General features: G+C 39.1%; 1 protein-coding gene across 4 annotated transcripts in view; it reads right to left on the reverse strand.

Annotated features, from left to right (window-relative positions):
- Positions 1–20533, reverse strand: part of DIP2C (disco interacting protein 2 homolog C) — a 320370-nt gene that overhangs the window by 21625 nt on the left and 278212 nt on the right. For 2 of the 4 annotated variants that reach the window (XM_062621536.1, XM_062621534.1), the window contains 4 exons: positions 17216–17384; positions 16090–16260; positions 8551–8580; positions 6835–6896 (listed from right to left, as the gene is read on the reverse strand). In XM_062621536.1, the coding sequence (XP_062477520.1) occupies positions 6835–6896; positions 8551–8580; positions 16090–16260; positions 17216–17384 (432 nt within the window). The remainder of the gene's footprint in view (positions 1–6834; positions 6897–8550; positions 8581–16089; positions 16261–17215; positions 17385–20533) is intronic. The other 2 variants (XM_062621535.1, XM_062621537.1) reach the window with 1 other exon arrangement.

Consider the following 20533-nt stretch of genomic DNA (forward strand, 5'->3'; position numbering starts at 1 on the left):
AGGCTGTATCTTCTCCTGAGAGAAAAAAGAAAAGAAAAACAAGGAGGGTTTTGCCAGTGACATGACAGTCAGCTTAAACTCACTAATGAGATTCTGTCAGTTAATAGGCAAATGCCTAAAAGCCAAACATCTCTACAAAGACTCCCCAAAATCAAACTGCATCTTTACTCAACTTAAAACTTTGAGGGACCTAGGTTTTCTTTTACAGACCTCAACCCCTCCTTCTCTCAACCGAGTTTCCTTTTCTATTGGCTTCACAGGGGTGAAATTTTTCCATGAAAAGATCCCTTTCTGTGACATCAGAAAAAAGCCCGAACAGCTAAAGCAACAGACAGTCTTAAAATAAAAGCATGGGTGATCATAGATGTGATGTGTGAAACTTGGACTTGGAGCTACCCATATGAGATCCTCAAAGCTTGGGATGCCTGGAGTGGCACTGCTGGAGGTATTACTCGACCATTCAATCTGCAAATGAGCTTACTAAATATAAAGCACTGGTGGCTTTCTCAGGCCAATGACTTGTGAGGTCTATGTTTTGAACAGTTTACCCGGTATATAGCACTTCAAACCTCAAAATACTCTACACACTTTACCTACTGAATCTATTTGCAAGGCAAAAGGTGGCTGGGTGTCAAACGGGGCAATAACAGATTTTAATTACCCCTTTGGACCCCACACAGAGGGAGTAATTGAAAACTGGGGTCTTCTTTAACCTGCAACTGGGCTCTGTATGCTGTAACCTATTACAAGAGCTGGAAAAAGCACTGATCCCCAGCGCATCAGGGAGCCCTCTTCAAAGCTTCTCTTGGCAAATGGCTTTCAAGTATGATTAATCAATTAAAGTTTCACAAAAGGTAACTATTTTACTGTCATTTGCCATTAGCGTGTCTCCTTCTGACGTGTTTTGCACCCCCTCCCCCAGTCTCTTTTCTCTACTATGTGACTACAAAATGGTTATCTTCCATGCTGTGATTGTGCTATGGAGCACTGCTGCGGCTATAGCTTAGGTAATAATTTAGCTAAATAGTTCTTTTGGCTGGTAACCCTATAATAAGAGTATTTTTCAAGCTAGATGGAGTAGAAGTATTTGAGAATTAGGAAAAAAGCTCCTGAGCCTTTGTTGCTTGGTATTACCCAAAACAATGTATACACAACATGAACGTTTCAGTAAAATATGGAGGAGAAGGATAAACAATTGACAGCCAGAATAAAAGGCTATTTTTTTGTTTCCTGCGTGATGTCTGAAATGCTGGAATACATTAAAACGAAGCCAAAGCCTTAACTGATTCCTTCTGATAGAAACTTGCATTTGAGACTGGGCTCAGTGCATAAGAAATCCATAAAAATAAATCCTAAGTAACTGTTTTCACATATCTTTGAAATGCTACAAGTGTTCCCTTGCTTTCTTGGGGAATGAGATTCAGAATTTCCAGCCTCTGAAATCACCTCTGTCAAGGAGACAACGTCTGAGTGAGATCTCTGAATACCCTCAACTCCCCCCAAAAATTAGATTTAGCACAACATACAAATGACTTTCTAAGAAATTAAGTCCACTGATGACATAAGTACGTTCAAAGGTCACCTTTTTTTAAGGGATACGCTAATTTGCTGCACTCCAAGAAGATGTCAGTGACTACATATAAAGGGAAGACACCTATCTGTACCCCACGGAGGGTAACCAGATTAAAGTAATTGTTCTAAAGATGGAGTGGGAATATTTCAATGAGGTACTATGGATATAAGCAACACACTGAATGATAACCAGACTATCAAATCAGTCACTTGAACCCACATAGGTTCTAATGGTGCTTCTCAGCTATTTGGTCATAGCCCACATCTGGATTTGGCTCCCTTTTTGCTGCCAACTGCCTCACCATGTCTGTGACCAAGAAACCACCCAAGCAGCTCATCATTACATGTAACTCAAAAGGAAATTTAGTGAGCTGCAAAAGGGCTTAATAAACTAAATTCTCCATTTTTCTATCCCTACTGAAAAAAAAAAACAACAACCCAGACTTAACTAGATGAATTGAATAATTTAAATGATCGTTTAATGCACCTATTATTTCATCAAAGGGAATACTGGAATTTAAAGACAGAATCAGAAGGATATGATAGGTAAGGATACCTGCATATATGAAACTAGAGATGCTATCAAATAAAACTGAGAACAGTGTTTACTAGCAGTGGCTGAAAGTCTTCATTCTTGCCCAGATTTGTACAAAATATGCATGTAGCCCAATAATCAGATTAAATAAAATTTGTAGTCAAAATAAGAGGAAACTGTCTGTTGCAAATGCATGCAAAATGCTATAAAAAGCTTCATCAATACATGTGTGACTTGATTAGTGTTTCTCTCCCCTAGAAGTCAAAGTCTCTACTCCATCACAGCTTGTAAGTTGTCACTACCTGCTACTGAACAAGATGACTGTTGACATTTTTACTGGCTTTTGAGGGTAGACATAGACTGCAATGGATTTGTTTCCTTTTAATTTGTCTTTTTAAAATAAACTCTGGATAAGGTTCTGATATAGAACACAACATTAGGATACAAGGGATGAGGTTTTGCTATAGAAAAGACTATGGGACACAAGGGAATGTTTATCTACAGGATTTGCAGGAAGTTTCAACTTTAAGAGAAGATCAATGATCTCTCTCAGCCATCACCAGATGGATCGATCCCTCAGGCGGTTCCTGTATTAACAAGCAGAGTACAAATCCAAAGCAGTCAGAATATTTCCACATTTTTCATGGTATTTTATTTCTTATTCATACCAACATAGTTACAAATACAAGGTAATTCCAAAGTTTAGCAGGTTAAAGCAGTAACATTTTGAAAACAGTTTTGAATGATTCTAAGAGTAAAGTATGTTTTAGAATACTCACAAATATATTGAAACATTTGAAAATCCAAACTGACCTGTTCTTCAAACACTGTAAAAAATATTTTTGCCCTATGTGAAAGGCAGATTTAATTTGAATACACGAGGTCCATTCTCAGTTTGATAAGGCAGCTTGTTTTGCCAATAAATTATTTTTGCATCAAGAAATAATGCTCTTAAGGATGAGGAGGCTCTGAAATTTTTATGTTAATATCATTGATGTATTTTTTGTTGGACATTTTTAATATTATAAATACATGTCTATATTGTTTTAGAACACCCCGGTTAAAAGGGATGCTTGGGCTTTAAATTTACATCTCTACTGCTACAAAAGCATGCAAGTGTTATAAAAGCCAACATCTTTCATGTATATGGTGTTTTGGCGTGATGAGAAAAGTATCTCTCTCTTTTTTATCTTCCAAGCACCTCTCAGGTTTTAGCGTATTTAGGCATCTTGTGCTTAACCACCTGAAAAGCTTTCTGAGGAGAACATGACTGGTCTAAAATGATGATGGAGTGATGTGAAAACCAGCAGTTGAGACAGCGGGATAAGAATATGAATGATAACCTATGTCTCCTATTTATTTTTCTTTTTATTTTGTGTGCGTGTAAAGTTGCTTTTCCCAGAGACAGCAGCACAGAGATGCAGCCAACAGCCCAACAGGGAGTTTTGTTGCATGTGCCCTCCCTGCAGATGTGTGCGGGCACATTTATGTGACCTGAGCTGCACAGTGAGTCAGCAGCCGTGCTGTACCATTGCGGCCTGCTGCGAGAACAGCTCATGCGTGGTGAAGCATTAATTCATGTATTTTTCCTTTTGGATCTGAGTTAACCTCTCTAAACTACATTGCACTGCAGTGCAGGGGTGTATCAGCCACTTGGAGCTAACTCAGGAGTCTTCTCCTGGTTTTTCATTAAACAGCTCACGTGGGACTTGCCTGTCTTTGCTCACCCTTTCTTGGCCATCCTGAGGACACTGATTCTTAGAAAATCAATGAGATGCTGAGTACAACAATACTGATGTATTGCCACCAACAGCAAGCCAAAGCTGTACAGTCTTGCTATTAGGATGTTACTCAGCTTCCAAAAAGAGGCTCTAATGCCAGCTGGGACAGCACAGGGTGCCTGGGACATCTCATTACTGCTAGTACATACAACATGAGCTCTATGGGAGACCCTGCTGGAGTAGCTCCCATACTCCAGTAGATGATCACAGCTTGGCAATCAAGCCTTTTTCCATTAACATAACTGATGCCAGCCACTGACTGAGTGGTTGTACCCCTTGGTACAAGTTTCTTGCCCTCCAGGTGAGCCCAGTCCCAGCCATTTCCCTCGGCTGGCAACTATGGCCAGAGCTGCAGAGTCCCAGCAGCTATACCAATGGACTGGTGGTCAAAACCACACAGAGGCACAAATAAAGTGTTTGAGAACTTCCAACCTGACCTAAGGAGCAAAACATCCAAATTCAGTGAGAGCTGGGAGAAAATACCTAGCTTTGTTGATGGACCACCCCTAGATCTCTACCCAGACTGCACGTATTTTGATCTAAACTCCCATCAAATGATGTCTTTTTCAAATTCTGGAAAATAACCTCTGAACAAGAAAATGTGAAAAAACTTCTCACATTAAATCTTCTCACATTAAATGTACAGAGTAAACTTTTCAGATTGCTGGGGGACTGGCTGACCTGCAAAGACTTGGTGGGTTGTTACTACACAGTCTCGCATCTATGTACAGCAATTTGTCAGTTACTGTTAAGCAACAGTGACATTCAGTTCCACTAAAATGGTTAGAAACAGCAAGTGTGAAGAGACTATGTCAAATAAAGTTGTTTTCTCTCCTAATTTATGACCCATGAATCTAATTCTGAATTCCACAGGACTGAGTAAGTGAAGCACAGCTTTAATCCATCAAATTAAAATCTACATTACCACAATCTGAGAAGCCAACTCTAAAGATCATATTTCATGTTCTGTATAACTAGTCACTAAATATAAATTAATATACTGCAAAGTCTGATCTCAATAACGATGCTTACTTCTCAATGACATGCTAAAGGCAGAGAAATAGTATACCCATGGTTTATGCAGCTTTTATAAACAGTAGATCTTATTTCCTCTATATAAATACATACAAATTTATTTTTATTGTTTATAATTTTTATTAACTAACTGTAAATTCTATGTTCTCTTTCTATGTATGTTTCTATATACTTCATTTCCAATGGATGTTCTATAAATTTCCTTCTCCTCTCAGCAAAAATAATTCCAAATAAGGAATTAATCTACACCCGCTTTTTTCTTTCCCCTTAGCTACAACTGTAGTTTTAATGATTCATCAGCTCTTTCTTCTGCACTTGAATGATGCTTACATGGATCTACCTACATAGTGTTCAACTTAACTGCAACCATTTCAGAACTCTGAGATTAAAGCAAACACTATGGGTAAATAAATCTCAGTTTACTGCATCTATTAAAAAGTAAGCACTTGATTTCCAAAGGTTCCTTCCTTATCAAGACAGAAAGAAAAGTACCTTAAAATTCAATTCATCCCATGCTGGTGCATGTCTGCAGTAACTACAATACATTGGGGGTATGTGTGCCTTTCCAGGGAGTGCAGAAGAATCCACAGGATGGATGAGACCTACCCTGATCACAGTGTTTGCTCTGCTATTAGGCAAAGAAATGCCTCACTTCTAATTTCGTTTTTACAACATAAATAATTCAGAATTTTTGATTTCTCAAGGAATCTCCTTTCAAAAGTGCAATGCAGAGATGTTAGGCTCACATAACCATTAGACCTTTTTACAAAACCACATTTTTTTCACTGGGTTGAGTATGAGCATGGACTGTGTCTACACAGTACTGCAGTTGCTGGGTCAGCAAGACCAAATTTTCTACGTTTGGGTTACGCAGGCAGTAGTATCCCAAAGGATGGACCAAATATAAGCATTACTGTTGATAACTGTGTGCAAAAGGAATAAAGAAATATTGAGAGAGTCAAGTGTCTTGCAGTTCCTTTCATCCATCTGACAAACTCCGTGTACTACAAGAACATATCTGTATGTGTATCTGACTTAACTATCCAGAGGATAATTTGGGCCCGCAATGCCCTGAGGTCTGCATCCTGCAAGCTGAGCTGGTCACTTTGATATAGCCAAAATTCATATTCACCTCAGGGCAACAAATTCTTTGCTAAGCTTTTAAGAAGCATGAAAGAGAAAGAACAACCTCTCTCCTCCTCCTTTCCTTCCAGAGTTAATGAAACTATTGTTTTGTTAAAATTTTGTAAAGAGACTACCTGCTAGCCTTTTAACCAAAGTATTGGAAAACTGAAACACATGTGCATGGGAATTTTCTAAAATTACATCTAAAATCACAAGTTTCATTCCAACCATAAGATTTCGGACGTCTCCTTAATAACACTAGTAACAAATTTTAGTTCTTGCTTCTTGTATATATCCAACACGAAAAACAGAACTAGAAGGTACCCACGTTTACAGAATGTGGTTGCTCACAATGGCTGAAGCCAATGATCCATTCCCTCTTAGTCCTGCAGCATCAAGAATTGAAGCAAATTCCCCCCACGGTCTCCCTGCTGTTTGCCAACTGGGCAGAAAGAACTCTGTGAAGCTAAGAGGCCCACCAGGTCTCTATTTCTTAGGGACTGTCTAGGCCTGCACCACCTGAATACAAATGTTATGAAATCCTGAAGGCAATAAAAGCAGGGAAATCTTGTTAGTCATCACAGTGGTGGGTGATGTCAGATGCTTCAGTTTTATCAGTGGTAAAATTAATTAACCAACCAATAAAAATGTCTGTCTGCTCACTGGTAGGAGTTAGAACAAATTATTTAGGAGGAGTACACAGGTTTTCATGACTATGAGGTGTGCTGAAGTAGCTTTCTTGCTAGAAACTGTTAATTGTGTGTAAGAGAAAAAGGTGGCTCTGACCTGTCATGCCTCAGTGCCCTCATATCAACATACACAGTGGTGGGATCTGGTCCAGATGTTCCCTGTAAACAACAACATCAGCTAATCAGAACCTGAAGGCTAGGAGGATAAAAGAGTTTTACCCCCAAAATAACTGAACATTCATTTCACATCTCATTATGCTAATCAAATGGCAAGTTATATTTAAGCTATTCATCAAACAAAGCTCAGCTTTACAGAATCAGAAAGAGCACTGGAAAACATACCTACCGTCAGGTACCTGTTACCTTAGGGTTCAGAAAACATCAAACGGCCATACTACTTAACCAAACACATGTCAATGTAGGTTTTATTTGCTATAAAAGGCCAAGTAATCAGCACGTGTGTACATACAAAAAATGTTAAACAGGTTCTGCCATAAAAAGGAAGGCAGAAATTGCTGAGAAGACACAGTTTAATGGCAGAAGCACATGGTCAGGAACGTGAAGCATGGTTTACTGAGTCTTCCATACATGCAACAGAGAATATACTTGAAGCTAAAGATAGTAAAGGTAGCACGCATGACATGAACCAATGAGGACTGAAGGTCTGTAAGCAATTCTGTTCCTTTTCAGTCTTCCACTGCATAATTTAAATCCTTGCTTTATGTCACAATATTTAGTTGAAAAGCAGTAGACTAATTTTAGTTTCCCTTCATGCAGAGATGATACAGTCTTTCAGGCCTTTCCACCCACAGCTTTGCTGCAGTTTTGTAACCTGCAGTGATCTTCCTTAGCTGAAACTTCAAACTCATCAGCACTGAACATCCTGTGAATTCTCAATGCTCTAGTCTAGGGCTCTTCTCTGCTGCACACCTCGTGTCACTGCTAAGCAGAAAGCTATAAGAAAAGCACAACTTCATTTTTTGGAAGACTGGACTGTTTGTTTTCAGCAGATAAATTCACCTAAACCTGGTAATCTAGAGGTGCAGGAACTCCTTTATCAGTTATTTAGATATTTACTATTCAAAACGGCAGGCAACATCAACTCCTAGTGATTTCTGTCCTGTCTTGGGTATATTACAGAGCATAATTCTTCGCATTAGGAATGGCTAGAGATAAATATTACATTTCTGCAATACTGATTGGTAGTTCCACAATTTGTGATGGAGTTCCTGTATCTAAAGGGGAAAAGAGTTACCACTTCCAGCTGGTACTTACGGTACAGTTACTGATAGTGACCCACCACCAGAAGAGAAAAAGAGTAATAGAGCTGCACATGCATGTTAGCCTCTTTAGCTTGTTATACACAATACAAGATACAACAACCTCTCTAGCTATTAACGACACGATTTTCAGTCTACTATTAAACTCAGCAGTGTAACAGACTAGTGCTGAGTGGAGAACTTATTTGAAATATACGCAATGTTAAAAAAAAAAAGACCCAAACAAACCAAAATCAAGGGAAAATTGGTTATCTTTAAAAATAAAACCAAACCTGAATTGATTTATAAAACAATGGAAACAGTCAAGTTTGAAAATCAAGGACAATCACTATGGCATTTGTTATTTTCAGTGTGAATGAAATAGTTACAACAGACAGCCTTGATGAAATCTGCATCCAGGTAAAGCTATACTGGACTTGCTTATAATTTCATAGAAGGATCTGAAAATCCCCAAATCTCCAGACTCAATTTCTAGTCTGTCCCACTGTTGGAAGCTGATAGGTGGGTATTGAGGGAACATGAAAATCCCCTACCTGCTCGGCCAGCTTCCCCAGCCTGTGAGGCTATAGCAGCAGGAATAGCAGGGATGAGGGAGAGAAAGAAAGAAGGTAACACAAGACAAAAATAATAATAAAGAAATGGGAATGAAAGGTGGGAGGAAAAAAAAAGAGGAAAATGCAAAAAGCAGGGAGTAAAATAAAAAGAAAAACAATGTCAAATACAGGAATCTTACAAATTAACCATTATACCATTAAAGGTTAAAAAAAGTAAAAAATGAGGTGTCAACATTTTAGTAGAGCAACAGAAGAGACAGCTGTAGACTGCTAACCTTGGACAAACAGACTTCAATGGTTTTAGGACACTACAGACAACATTGTTAGTGGAAAACGTGCCTAGCAGACTGATTTTTTCTTTGGTTTCGGTGAAGAAGTCAATAAACATTAAGGCCCTGATACTTTAATGCACATCCGTTGAGACAAGGGTTCCAGGTCTGCCATTTCACTACAATAAGAAGTTTATGAGTGATGTCCTCTGGAAATGAAAACTAAGCTCTCTAGTTTTTGGGAAAAAAATATTAAGTATACAACAGAGAGAGATACTTGCACATTGTTTTATACAGATTAACCTGTTCCTAAAGTGAAATAAAATCAAGACTTCATTCACAACCTAATCACTAGAAGACCATAACTAAACTGCACAGTTCAGTAATTCTTCATTCTTAGTCTATTTGCTATGGTAAACAGAGTAATACATATAAACAACAGTAAAAGTAAAAGCTGATAAAACCCCATGAGTTCACCACCACGACCAGTAACACAGCAAAGGTAAAACACAGTGGTGACTAGTCCTAAGCTGCTACTGTCACATGGAGCATCTAACATGAGATGGCTGCAGTGGGACTTACCCTGCATCTTGTCAAAATAAACAGCTGAGAGCACTGTGTCCCACATCCCTCTCATCAACCTTCTGAATTCCAGCAAAGGTAAAGACTACATGAAGCTGCCATAGAGCATCCTAAACCAGGTTTATTTTGGATGCACGGGGAAATGAAGCATTTTAAAAAATAGGATGAATTATTACATTGCTGCCCCAAATAGAAATATTACTAATAATCCAGCTTGAACACTGCAGTGTAACTGCAAGAAAGCAGGAGAATTGCTGAAATCCACCAGTTACATAATTCATTGCTTGTGACTATACTGCAGGTCCACAGAAGACTTTGAAAATACCAGAGCCTCATATGGCTTTTGACTAAAGAAGAGCTTGAGAAACAGCAGCTGAAGTCTCAGCAGCATCCTTCTGCAGCCAACTGCAGCTGAGATACTCTGAAAGCATTTCTAAAGAAGCAGAGTCTTAGCCAAGACCAGAGTGACTGACCCAATTTGTCTGTGCACATTTATTTTGTGAGACACAGATAGAGAGCATCTGTAATGCTGGTAACAGGAAAAAAACAACATGACTTCTGTTGTATTTGATACTTAAGGAAATGCGAGGCACTGTTCAAGAAAATAAAACGGGCCAAACATAATTTTCTGCCTGAAAATGGGTACATCATAAGTCACATCCCTTGGACTAAATATATCTCTTGCCCATACATAGGCTGATACCAGTGAACCATCCCACGTCTGTGCAAACCTCTCCAACATGCCAGGCTTTTATTCTCTGGGAAAATGTTGCATGTCAAAACTGGACAGAGAACTGCCCCAAGTCAGCAGTAGGGATGACCATGTGCTAGCACTCAGCCTGTACCTGATTTCCACTGAAGTCAAAGGCCAAGCTGCATGCACTCCCCTGCTTCCCTTCCCAGAATTAAAAGCAAGGAACTAGGCAATCAGAAGTCCTAAGTATTAAAAAATATCTGTTGTTTTGCGTTTTGTGTTGTTTTGCTATCTAAGGATGTGGCCTCAATGTTTACTGTGAGTCTACTTCGGCTCCAGTGATGTTCAGAAATGGAATTTTTGATGTACACTTAGCAATTTCACGTACGTAAGGACAGCAGCTGGAGTTGTGAAAAGAACATTGTGGCATGACACATAGTAAAGGTGAGAAAACAGAATCTGAGGGAGCTCACCCAGAGCTGTTCTACATTGCTAAGTGTGAATCATACCTCTGGCAAAGTGCATGGTCTCCTATCACACTCTTTACAGAGCTATCCCTTATTACTTTTGATATGGAAGATCCTCAGAATGTTTTACCTATCACTAAGTAAAAAGAAACATTAACTTTGAGCCCTAAATTCACTATTGAAGTTTCCTTTGCTAGTGAAGGAAGGATCCATATAACTTCTAACATTAAAGAAGAAAGGTGCAGTATAAGGTAGGAAGGACTTCTTCATGGTGATGAATCCTATAACAAGACAGGCACCTTAGATAGGCTGAATGAAGCTCAAGCTCACCCCTGAAGTCTTTATTTGATTCTACTGACTATAGATGGATATTGGATAACTCAGCATTGCTGTCTCACTTAAGAGGTGGCATAAAAGCAGCAAGATGAATCCTGCTCTTCTGCCCTAGCTTGGGCAGATTTGTTAGCACATTTTCAGGGTTAACTGAGGAAAATGAATAACTTCTGAAAGTTCTTCCTCAACTGAAATTGAGTAACATGTTGAATAAAATGAAAAAACTTATTTTGAGTGTTTAAATGGAAATAAGCTAAAATCCTAGAGAGCCATCTGTGCTGTTGTAAAAAACAGGCTACTTTTCAGATCTATTTTTCTCTCTCTTTTGAGAATGCTAAGATGCTAGTTAATGAGAATTAAAATATTCTGGATGCAATCTTTTAATCTCAGAAATCCCACGACCACTACCTGTGACTATACAGCCATAAAAGGTCAGAAATTAGTGGCATTAGTGGCATCTCTAAAGAAGGAGAAAATAATTTATTTTCTAAAATATTTATTTTCTAAAAAACTAGTCTAAAATGACAACATCAAAAGAAACAGCACATTTGCTCTAAATTTGAGAGGAAATGAATACAAATGACAATTCATGAGTCTGTCAGTGATCTTAAGCCTGAAATTGGGATCATTTGGTAGACTAATGCTCTTTTGTATGAACGGGATTATGACAATGATTTCTTTTTCAAAGTAATCTTTAATAAGAGATCAAATTGTGCTATGAAGTTTTTATACACACACCCACTTACATGTATACACCCCCACAGTCTCCCCCTTCTTTTCAGAGGGGGAGAATAACAGTAAAAGCTTTTTGGAAAAATCAGAATACCTTCCCTTTGAAACATTCAAATCTTAACTTTGTCCAAAAAATTGGAAATGAAGAGAAGGTATCAAAGAGCACATCCTAGTTGCATTAGAGGCAGTCCATAGAGAAGAAAGCCTGGATAAGCTTTTTGCTGGTTAAGGATCAACACCTAAATACTGAGATATGTTTAGAAAGGTGATTAGTAGATACGTATTTTTGAAAGACCATAGAATAGGCTGGATCCCAGTTATTTCTGTGAAAGATGGTGTTCCAGGAACCACATGCCGATCTTATGGATGACACAATTTGGAAGATGCTATCGACTCAAACATCTTTAGAAGTATTTTTATGCAGTGTGAAGAATTCAGAAATCATTACCCATTTCTGGAACATACTGGAGACAATGCTAATTTCAGGAACATTGTTGATCAAGGATTAAAATTCATTCTGTTCCTCAGCCCCAAAACCAGAATAGCCTACAGGCTATCCTGGAATATCACTAGCCATAAACTTCCAGACTGTTTGGAAAGAGCATTCAGTCTAATTCAGTATCCAGTCTTTGGCAGTGTCTACTACCAGATGCTTCAAGGGACACAATCCTGTATCTTCATCTCTATCTTATTCTCAATCAAAATGACACGTTTTACAGTGATTGTTGTAAGTAACATCTTTAGCAATTTTTCAAACCTCTTTAAATCTTGCCAAACTACCCTCAGCTTAAATGCTTCAAAAAACATTCCACTTGGAAGGGTAACATTACTAAACATAGCCAGTTATGAAATGTCTTTTCTTCATTCCAGCCACATCACTCTTTAGACAGCGTATAGCTTCTAGTTTGTCCTATGGACTGAGATGCAGCATCTTAGTAAAACTCACTGAAGCCTGACACTAAGCCAGGCTGTTTATCGCCTCGCTCAAGGTTCTCTGTTGTTCTTAAGCTCAGAGTCAGTATCATTAATAATATTTCTTCAGAGAGTTATCCACTTTTATAGTTTGATTCAGTAACTTTTCCAAGAATTTCAGTAAAGAACCACCTAAGAAGCAAACTTCATCTAAGTTAATCAAAAGGTGTATATACACAGTCAACTAAAAATGCAGCCTAACTCCATGCTGATTAGGACTTCCAGTTGCTCTGAGTGTATTCAGCTTTCCAGCACATTTGTAATGGGCTAACCCATACAGCAGCTAAGTACCCACTCAGCTGCTCACTCACTTTCTTCCTAGTAGGACAGTGGAGAGCATAGGAAGAGCAAAACCAAGAAAACCTATTGGTCAAGATAAAGACAGTTTAATGAGTGAAATAAAGAGAAAAAAATGATGCAAAGCAATCACTCATCACCTCCCACAAATAGAATGATTCCCAGCCAGTCTCTGACCAATGGATGCTTAGGAAGACCACACCTGCCCCTGCCCCCTCCTCCTTTTTTAATGCTGAACATGACTTTACATGAAGTGGGAAGTCCCAGGTCAGCTTGGTACAGCTTTCTTCACTGTGTCCCCTCCTAGCCTCTTGCTCTTCCCCAGTATACTCACTGTGGGCAGTGGCGTGGTAAAGCAGTGGGCTGAGTAAGAAATGGGGAAAGCCTTGATGCGGTGCTGCACTGCTCAGCAATAGGTAAACCACTGTTGTGCTATAAACACTATTTCCATCACAAACCCAAAACACAGCTCCATACAGGATGCTAAGAAAAAAGTTAACTCTAAAAAGATAACCAGGCAGATCCAGTACAATTATTACTTCCAACAAGGCATACTTGGGCATTGAATCTGGCTTACTGCTGCTTAGTGCCCCTGGTTTTATTATTTGTCTTAAACAAATTACTTGTCTCATAAGTGAAGCAGCCACCTTTAACAGTCCAGAGATCACTGCAAGCCTTCAATGGAGACTTTCATTAGTGTCAAACAAACTTCTGCAGTTAACTTGTCCTTGCTATCTACAGCATACTTCATTTCCCTCCACAGACCTCTAGCTACTAAGTTCAGTGATTTTTAAGAAGTAGCTACACCACAGCTGCAGGGGCAAGCTGATGGGCCCCATCCTGATCTGCCAGGAGAGTCAGAGCAGTCATCTGTGAAGGTATGCCATCACTTCCCTCCTTCCCCTCCTCTGTAAAAGACATCACATCAGCATGTCCAAATGGCTAAAGATACAGGAGCATATAAGAAAGCTATGGTTACCAAGTAACCAGCTCATCTCTTTCTCCTCCATTTTCCCTTTCTGCTCAAGGGAAAGTAGTGTCTTTTCTGCTTGCTGTGCCCCTTCCAGCCAAGTGTTTAAGCTTGATTAGTTGCTGACTAGGAAAGCACACCAACCCACACCTGCTAACTGGCCTAAACTGATACCACTCAATTTGTGCTGTCCCACGTAGGAGTGCCTGAAGATGCCCTAGATGTTTTCTGATGTGTTGTCATCACACAGGACTTTAGATAGGGATAAAGAAATGAAGAAGTCTATATTCTTGCAAATTCAGTAGAAGAGATTCCAAAACCTCAGTCGGTACCTTTTGTATCAAATCCATGCCAGAAATAGGGGGGAAGATGATGCTTGAGTTCATAGATGTTTCTAACCTACAAGACGTACTATCCTCTCAAGACTATTGATTAAGTTTTATTAGAGTAGAACTGTTTAGAAGGATTCAAGTGCTGCTTGTGAGACTACAGGAAATTTTCTTAAACTTTTATTCCTGGAGAACATTTACAGAATGTCAAACTAAAGAGCTCTATATCTGGGACACAGAATGACTTTTAACCCTGCTAAGCTTTGCCTTGTCATATGTTTGATAATAAAAACCAAAGCCACCGTGGGTTGAAGGGATACTCTGCTGGTAGTCAGAGAGAAAGCAAGCGGTAATGGAGATGTGGCATACCTCTTGTATTCATATTCTAGTAACTGAAGGTTACTTCTAGCCTAGAAGGTCACTTTTAGACAAGTTCTGATGAAAGCCAGGATTCCTTAGTGATTTTGAACAGGGCAAGAGGCTAAGGCAGGCACAACACACAGCCATACTGGTCTATGCTGACCATTTTATTTTTGATAAAAAATCTTCACATTTACAATCAGGAAAAGAATAGCGAATGCTGTGATTGCAGTGTCACTGAGAAGATCTGTTCTGGCTTTCACACCTAAGCAATCATCAATGTTATATGCATGAGAAATCCTTTGATGTAAACTAGGGGTAACTGCCAGATAGGAAAAGTGGGATGCACCATATAGGGTACAGGCAAGTTCTGCTGGGGAGACATTGACTTTGAAGAGGTTAGAGACATGGTAGATGACCAAATGAACATGGTACTTCCCAGCCAATGCAGCTGCCAATACAGAAGATGATTCCTGTACTATTTAAAAAGACTATTAAGTCAGAAATCATATTTCATCTGAGTAGGAGACCTGGGGCATTATTAACAGGAATAATATGTGAAGTTCTGATACCACATTTGGAAAGACAGGAAGAGATCAGGAGTCATAAAGATGACACACAGATCAGAAGAGCATGTCTAAAGATTCTTTATCTATTTATCAAAGAGACAAGATGTGCACTGAGTCATGACAAAAACGAGATTCTTTATTCTAGATAAAAAAAATGTAATAAAATAAAAATAGCTGAATCTACTACCGGATAAATTTAAACTAGAAACAAGGTAAAATCCATTAAAAATGGAACACCTTATGAAAAGGCAAGTTAACTTTATTCACTTAAAGCATGACAGAGAAAATAATATACTGTAGATCTGCCTAAAACTATTTGCTTGGTGTAGTTATCATTGGGTGAAAATGTAGAGGCTATTCAGAAATTCAGACCAGACAGCTACAGTGCTCAATCTGTCCTTACAATCATGATGCAATTAAAGATTCCTGGAGAATGCAAGTTAAATCCTGTATTATCCCTGGGTACTTTCTTCCGATTCGTGGATCAAGACAGAATGAAAGAGATGTAGCAAAATAATTTTCCATTGTAAGCAACGAATTATGAGCAGAAAATATCTAGCCAGTTAATCCAGTAGTGGTTGGAATTCTTTCATAAACAGAATGAATCAGTTTTGCAACATACTAAAGCAAGCCCTTAGAAACTGGATTTTACATTACATGACTAAATACTATTTCTGGAGTACAGAGTATGCATTCTGCCACTACCATGTACTTTTCTGAATTACAGTATTCATGGGCAGAATAAATGCTATGAGAGCATGGGAGGGATGAAATAGTTGATAATGTAACAGAAATTTACTACCTGCGTATGCAAGAACATTAAGTACCACATGCATTTTCTTAACACGTCTACAACGAAGCAGCCAAAGGAAATACAATGAATGCTTCTTACTGAACACCATTCTCTCAAAACAACTTTGAGCTTAAGGAGTGAAAAATCTTACCTGCAAACATATTGCCAGGTTAACTCTACAGCCAAGCGATGTGCTGACAGCCCGTGGATGGAGACCGAGGTCTTTAAACAATTTTGAAAATGACTGAGTAAGAGCTATCCGAGGTCGTTCTTCAGCCACTACTACACAGGTCCGCACACGTGAAAGGTCCAGTCCCCTTGCCTAAAAAGAAGTTAAAATGTAACGAAGGCCACAAATGGCTGGATCTAATGAAAACCAGTTAGTAGTACTTAGGTGTGTAAGGTAGATATTAGATTTCAGAAGAACAGCAGAATAGAGGATAAGGTACCAGTGTAATTTTCATCTTTCCTGGAGGCTGGAAGAACAGATGACAGACTAATAGCCATAGAAGAGTAAACATACCTGCTTGTCATCTCAGTGTTAGCACATAGGAAGAGATGGGTATGCTAATTCTTAATGGAGAGAATTCTATTTCCCAATATTAATTCAGAAAGCCAGCAAATAATAACAAACAGGAAGCAGTGTCTAGACTTGGAAAAACTGATTAGGAAATTATTAAGTGAAGATGTTAAGGGCTGGAGACATCTTAAATAACAGTATTCTAAGATCTGATTTATTTCAGTAGCATATTGGAAATTCTAGATGATTACAGAAATGTAGCTGGCTACCTGGCTTTTAATTCTGAGGGGAAATAAAAAGAACATATACCCCCCACGCCTCCCCTCTGAGGTCAATCCAGTTAAAACAACACAGTACTTTTAAGTATGTGATTATTTAATTACAGGGGCCAAAAACAAACTGGTACTTCATATAATCAGGGAACTGATAAAACATAATACACAGTATAATACTCCTTGGGCCTCTTGGATGTTTACACCTCTGTTTTCCAACACTTGCCTATCAACACAGGCTTCAACACAGATCAAAAAGCTTAGGTAAATAAGCCTTTCCTTGATGTTTAAAAGCCCTGTGATCTGAAAAAGAATGACTGATATTCACATACAGCCTTTGGCAAGGAATAACAGAGGTTCTGCGGAAGCTGCCCTTGCCCTGTGATGATTTTCTCCTCACTACAGACATTTAGCACAGCTGTTCGTGGCATTCTCAAACACCAGTGTGCAGACGACAGGCTTTGCAGGATGGCAGAATTACTCACCTTCAGCGACTCTGTTTGCGAACCGAGTCCCTTAGTACAAAGCTCCATGACCGAATAGGAACAAAAAGTGTCTCTCACTTTGTACTGACTCACAGCAAGAAGCCATAGAGCGGGATTGGTCTCCAGTTCTGAGGGAGGAATCAAAATAGACTGGTGTCCTGAATAAACGCTGTAAAGACACAAGATTTGTTAATGCACGCTTAATGCCAGTGTCCACAGATGTTTACAAGCTATAGGGCACTAGAATGTGAAGTTTATCACAGCATTGGATGAACCACGTAGTATCCTGCAGTTCTCCACAGGTCCAGTAGTTTAACATGAAGTTGAACTCTGGTTTTTGCTATACCTTTAGAGTCTACGAGGAATCATGAGGAACACGGGCAGAACACACTCCTAAAAGACTAATTAACTCAAAACACCCATGGACTTTGCAGTTAGAACTGTACTGAAGACAGCAAAATAGCTCCATTATTAATGGTGCTAATAAACAGCATTATAATATCAACAAAAATTATGTGTTGCTGACAAATAATTGAGCAATTACCATTTTAAGATACCTTGATTAAAAGAGTACTTGATTGCTTTATATGGAAATAACCTCTCCCCTGCTGAGGCAAGCAAGAGGTTTGCAATCATTTTCAATGGAATAAATCTGGCCCAGATTTAACAATAATTGTGGCTTTAGATTTCTCCTGTTAAAGTTTTATGACCTTAAAAACCCCAAATATACTACATCTCTTGGTTAGTGGATATCCTGTGATCATAATTATTGAGTAAAGGCACTTACGGGGATCCCTGAAGGAAACGATTATTCCAGAGCTAATTTTTCTGGTACTCAGGATTCTCCCAAGGGGAAAAATATTCCCAATTTGATGTCTTTTAATTCCCATGGGTCTTATGTTGCTCACTCAGACAGGCAGATTTACCATTAATTTTACAGTCCCCTCACATCTTAGATGAGAACAGCCGTAGCATAAAACCCCCAAATCATGGAACTTCTGAGAAGCGACCATAAAGCTCCAGAGATTTATGATGCACACGAGAGAAATTCATTTATGACTTGAAAATTTGAAATGCTAGCTTGATAAAGTAAAGCTGACGTTTTCAAATCCAAGCGCCTGAGGTAAGACACAAAATGGAACTATATTTTCAGGAGTATGAGCACCCCTGTAACATCTGACATTGGGAAGAAGATACACACCTTTGCAATTCTTGAAGATGGGTTGCTCAGAAAGCTTCCCTCCTTGGAGAGTGAGTGCCCCCACTTCCCCCAAACCCCAGACACACATGAGAATGCTTTCAAACACTGTACCGTTTAGAACAAGGTTTGTGTGACCTGTATGTCTTTACTTGGTATGATAAAGGCATAAAAGGTGTACATGTCCAGCCACGATGGCAGTTTATAATCCAAATAGCTTAGGTCTCTGCTGGAGTACGAGCCAGAGGATATCACAGAATTGTATGAACTACAGTTCAAATAATTTCATCTATCATACAGTAAAAATTTTATCTTTGACTGCTTGTCCACATTTACGCCACTCTTGATGATTCATGACCAGTGATCTGCCACAAAGTGATGTGTTGTTGGATATGGCTGACATAACAACTACAGCACAGGATGGTCAAATGAAGCATTATGCTTTTATGTTGCATTTATGGAATCAGACTAAAATCTGACTGAACCTTGAGCATGTGCTTTATAAACATGTGAAAACAGACGTTGGCTAAGTTACCCAAACCTGAAAGGAGCATGCCCTGAGCGAAAATGACAGATCAAACCCAGCTAAGGAGTAGCAACAGCTTTTATTATAAACACTCCTTCACTCTTTCTTTCTCAGCCAATTCTATTAATTTTCTCAGAGAAAACAAATGGCCTTAGTTCTTTGCAAATTTAAGGTTAGGGCCCCACAAAAAATCAAGGTGTGTGATCCCTCTGTAAATACATAATTCTTACAATCAGGAAACTGTAACCACTCGAGTAAGAATCTGGGATGAGGTCCAATCTGTACAAATACTGTATACAGAGATTCAGCACCAAACCCTTCCCCCTGCTCCAGAACTCCTCTAGTTGATGTAACCAATATAAGGAGAAACCAAAAATTCTGAACTGTTTCTTAAAACAAGCTGTCAAGGGGGGGAAATGTGGGAGAATTATTACTCAGAACCAGAGTACGATCCCTTAAGTGCCACTTATTCAACTAAGCAGAATGCCCCCCCAAAGACCAAAATCAAAAGAACGAACTTTATCCACGGACTGAGAAGTGCTCACACAAACTCCACAGTAATAAGGGAGAAAAAAGGTGCATTGTTTTCAGTATTAGAACAAAAAAGTGATTCCAAGTCCATTTCACCAGGAAATGGTCCAAAACAGTGGAATTTGGGAATACAAATTTACACCAAAGGCAAACCTTTACCCCCTCAGCAACACTAATGAGTGGGGGTGAACTCTCTTGATCAAATCATACTGGACAAGTAAGACACTTATGTTTACTCTTAACCTCCACCCAATAGCCATGCAGCAAAGCATTTCATAGAATCATAGAATCAAGTAGGCTGGAAAAGACCTTTAAGATCAAGTCCAACCATTACCCCAGGCTTGCCAAGACCACCACTAAACCGTATCACTGAGGGCCTCATCTGCTGAGAAATACTCAGTATTAAACTGTATAATAACAGGAAATACCTACCAGGAACAAAACTTTCTGTGGTCTAGAACCTCAGATGTGTGCAGCTCTTCTCTACAGTACATAAATCTACAGAAACACGATACCATGCCTGAAAACTTGATGGCCAACACAGGCTTTGTCTACCGAGCTGTGGTTTAATAACCCATGCATATCACCTGATTTGTTAGAGCAGTTGGTAGAGCTAGGTGAAGAACTACAAAGACATATTTCTGGAGCGAATGTGCCAGCCCCACAGCTGAAGCAGCTTGGGAAGCACCTGGCTACCATGACTGTCAGTCATAACTTGGCTCACCTCCCTGAATCAGTCTCAGAAACATGCAGGTTTTATGAATCACTCCAAGCAATAAAATGTTCCTCGTATCCCCGTATCTTTGCAAATTTGCAGACTTTATACTTCCGTGTTAACCCATGAGAAGCTGTATGTCACCAATGTTTTGGTGGAGAGAAGCTGAGGAAAAAAAGATACTCCCTTGTATAGCTGGTTGAAACATTTCTACCACTCTGGTGCTTTCAAATCACTGTGAGATGTTAGAGGTGTTTGCTTAGTATAGATGGCAACAACTAAGTTGAGGACCATGTGCTTGAACAGACAGACTGCAGCTGTGGAAGGCTGCTTTAGAGATGCTGGATA

Source organism: Pezoporus occidentalis, unplaced genomic scaffold (genome assembly GCF_034315485.1).
Source record: "Pezoporus occidentalis ecotype Australia unplaced genomic scaffold, CSIRO_AGI_Poc_V1 ctg23, whole genome shotgun sequence".
In the NCBI taxonomy this organism is placed as follows: Eukaryota; Metazoa; Chordata; class Aves; order Psittaciformes; family Psittacidae; genus Pezoporus; species Pezoporus occidentalis.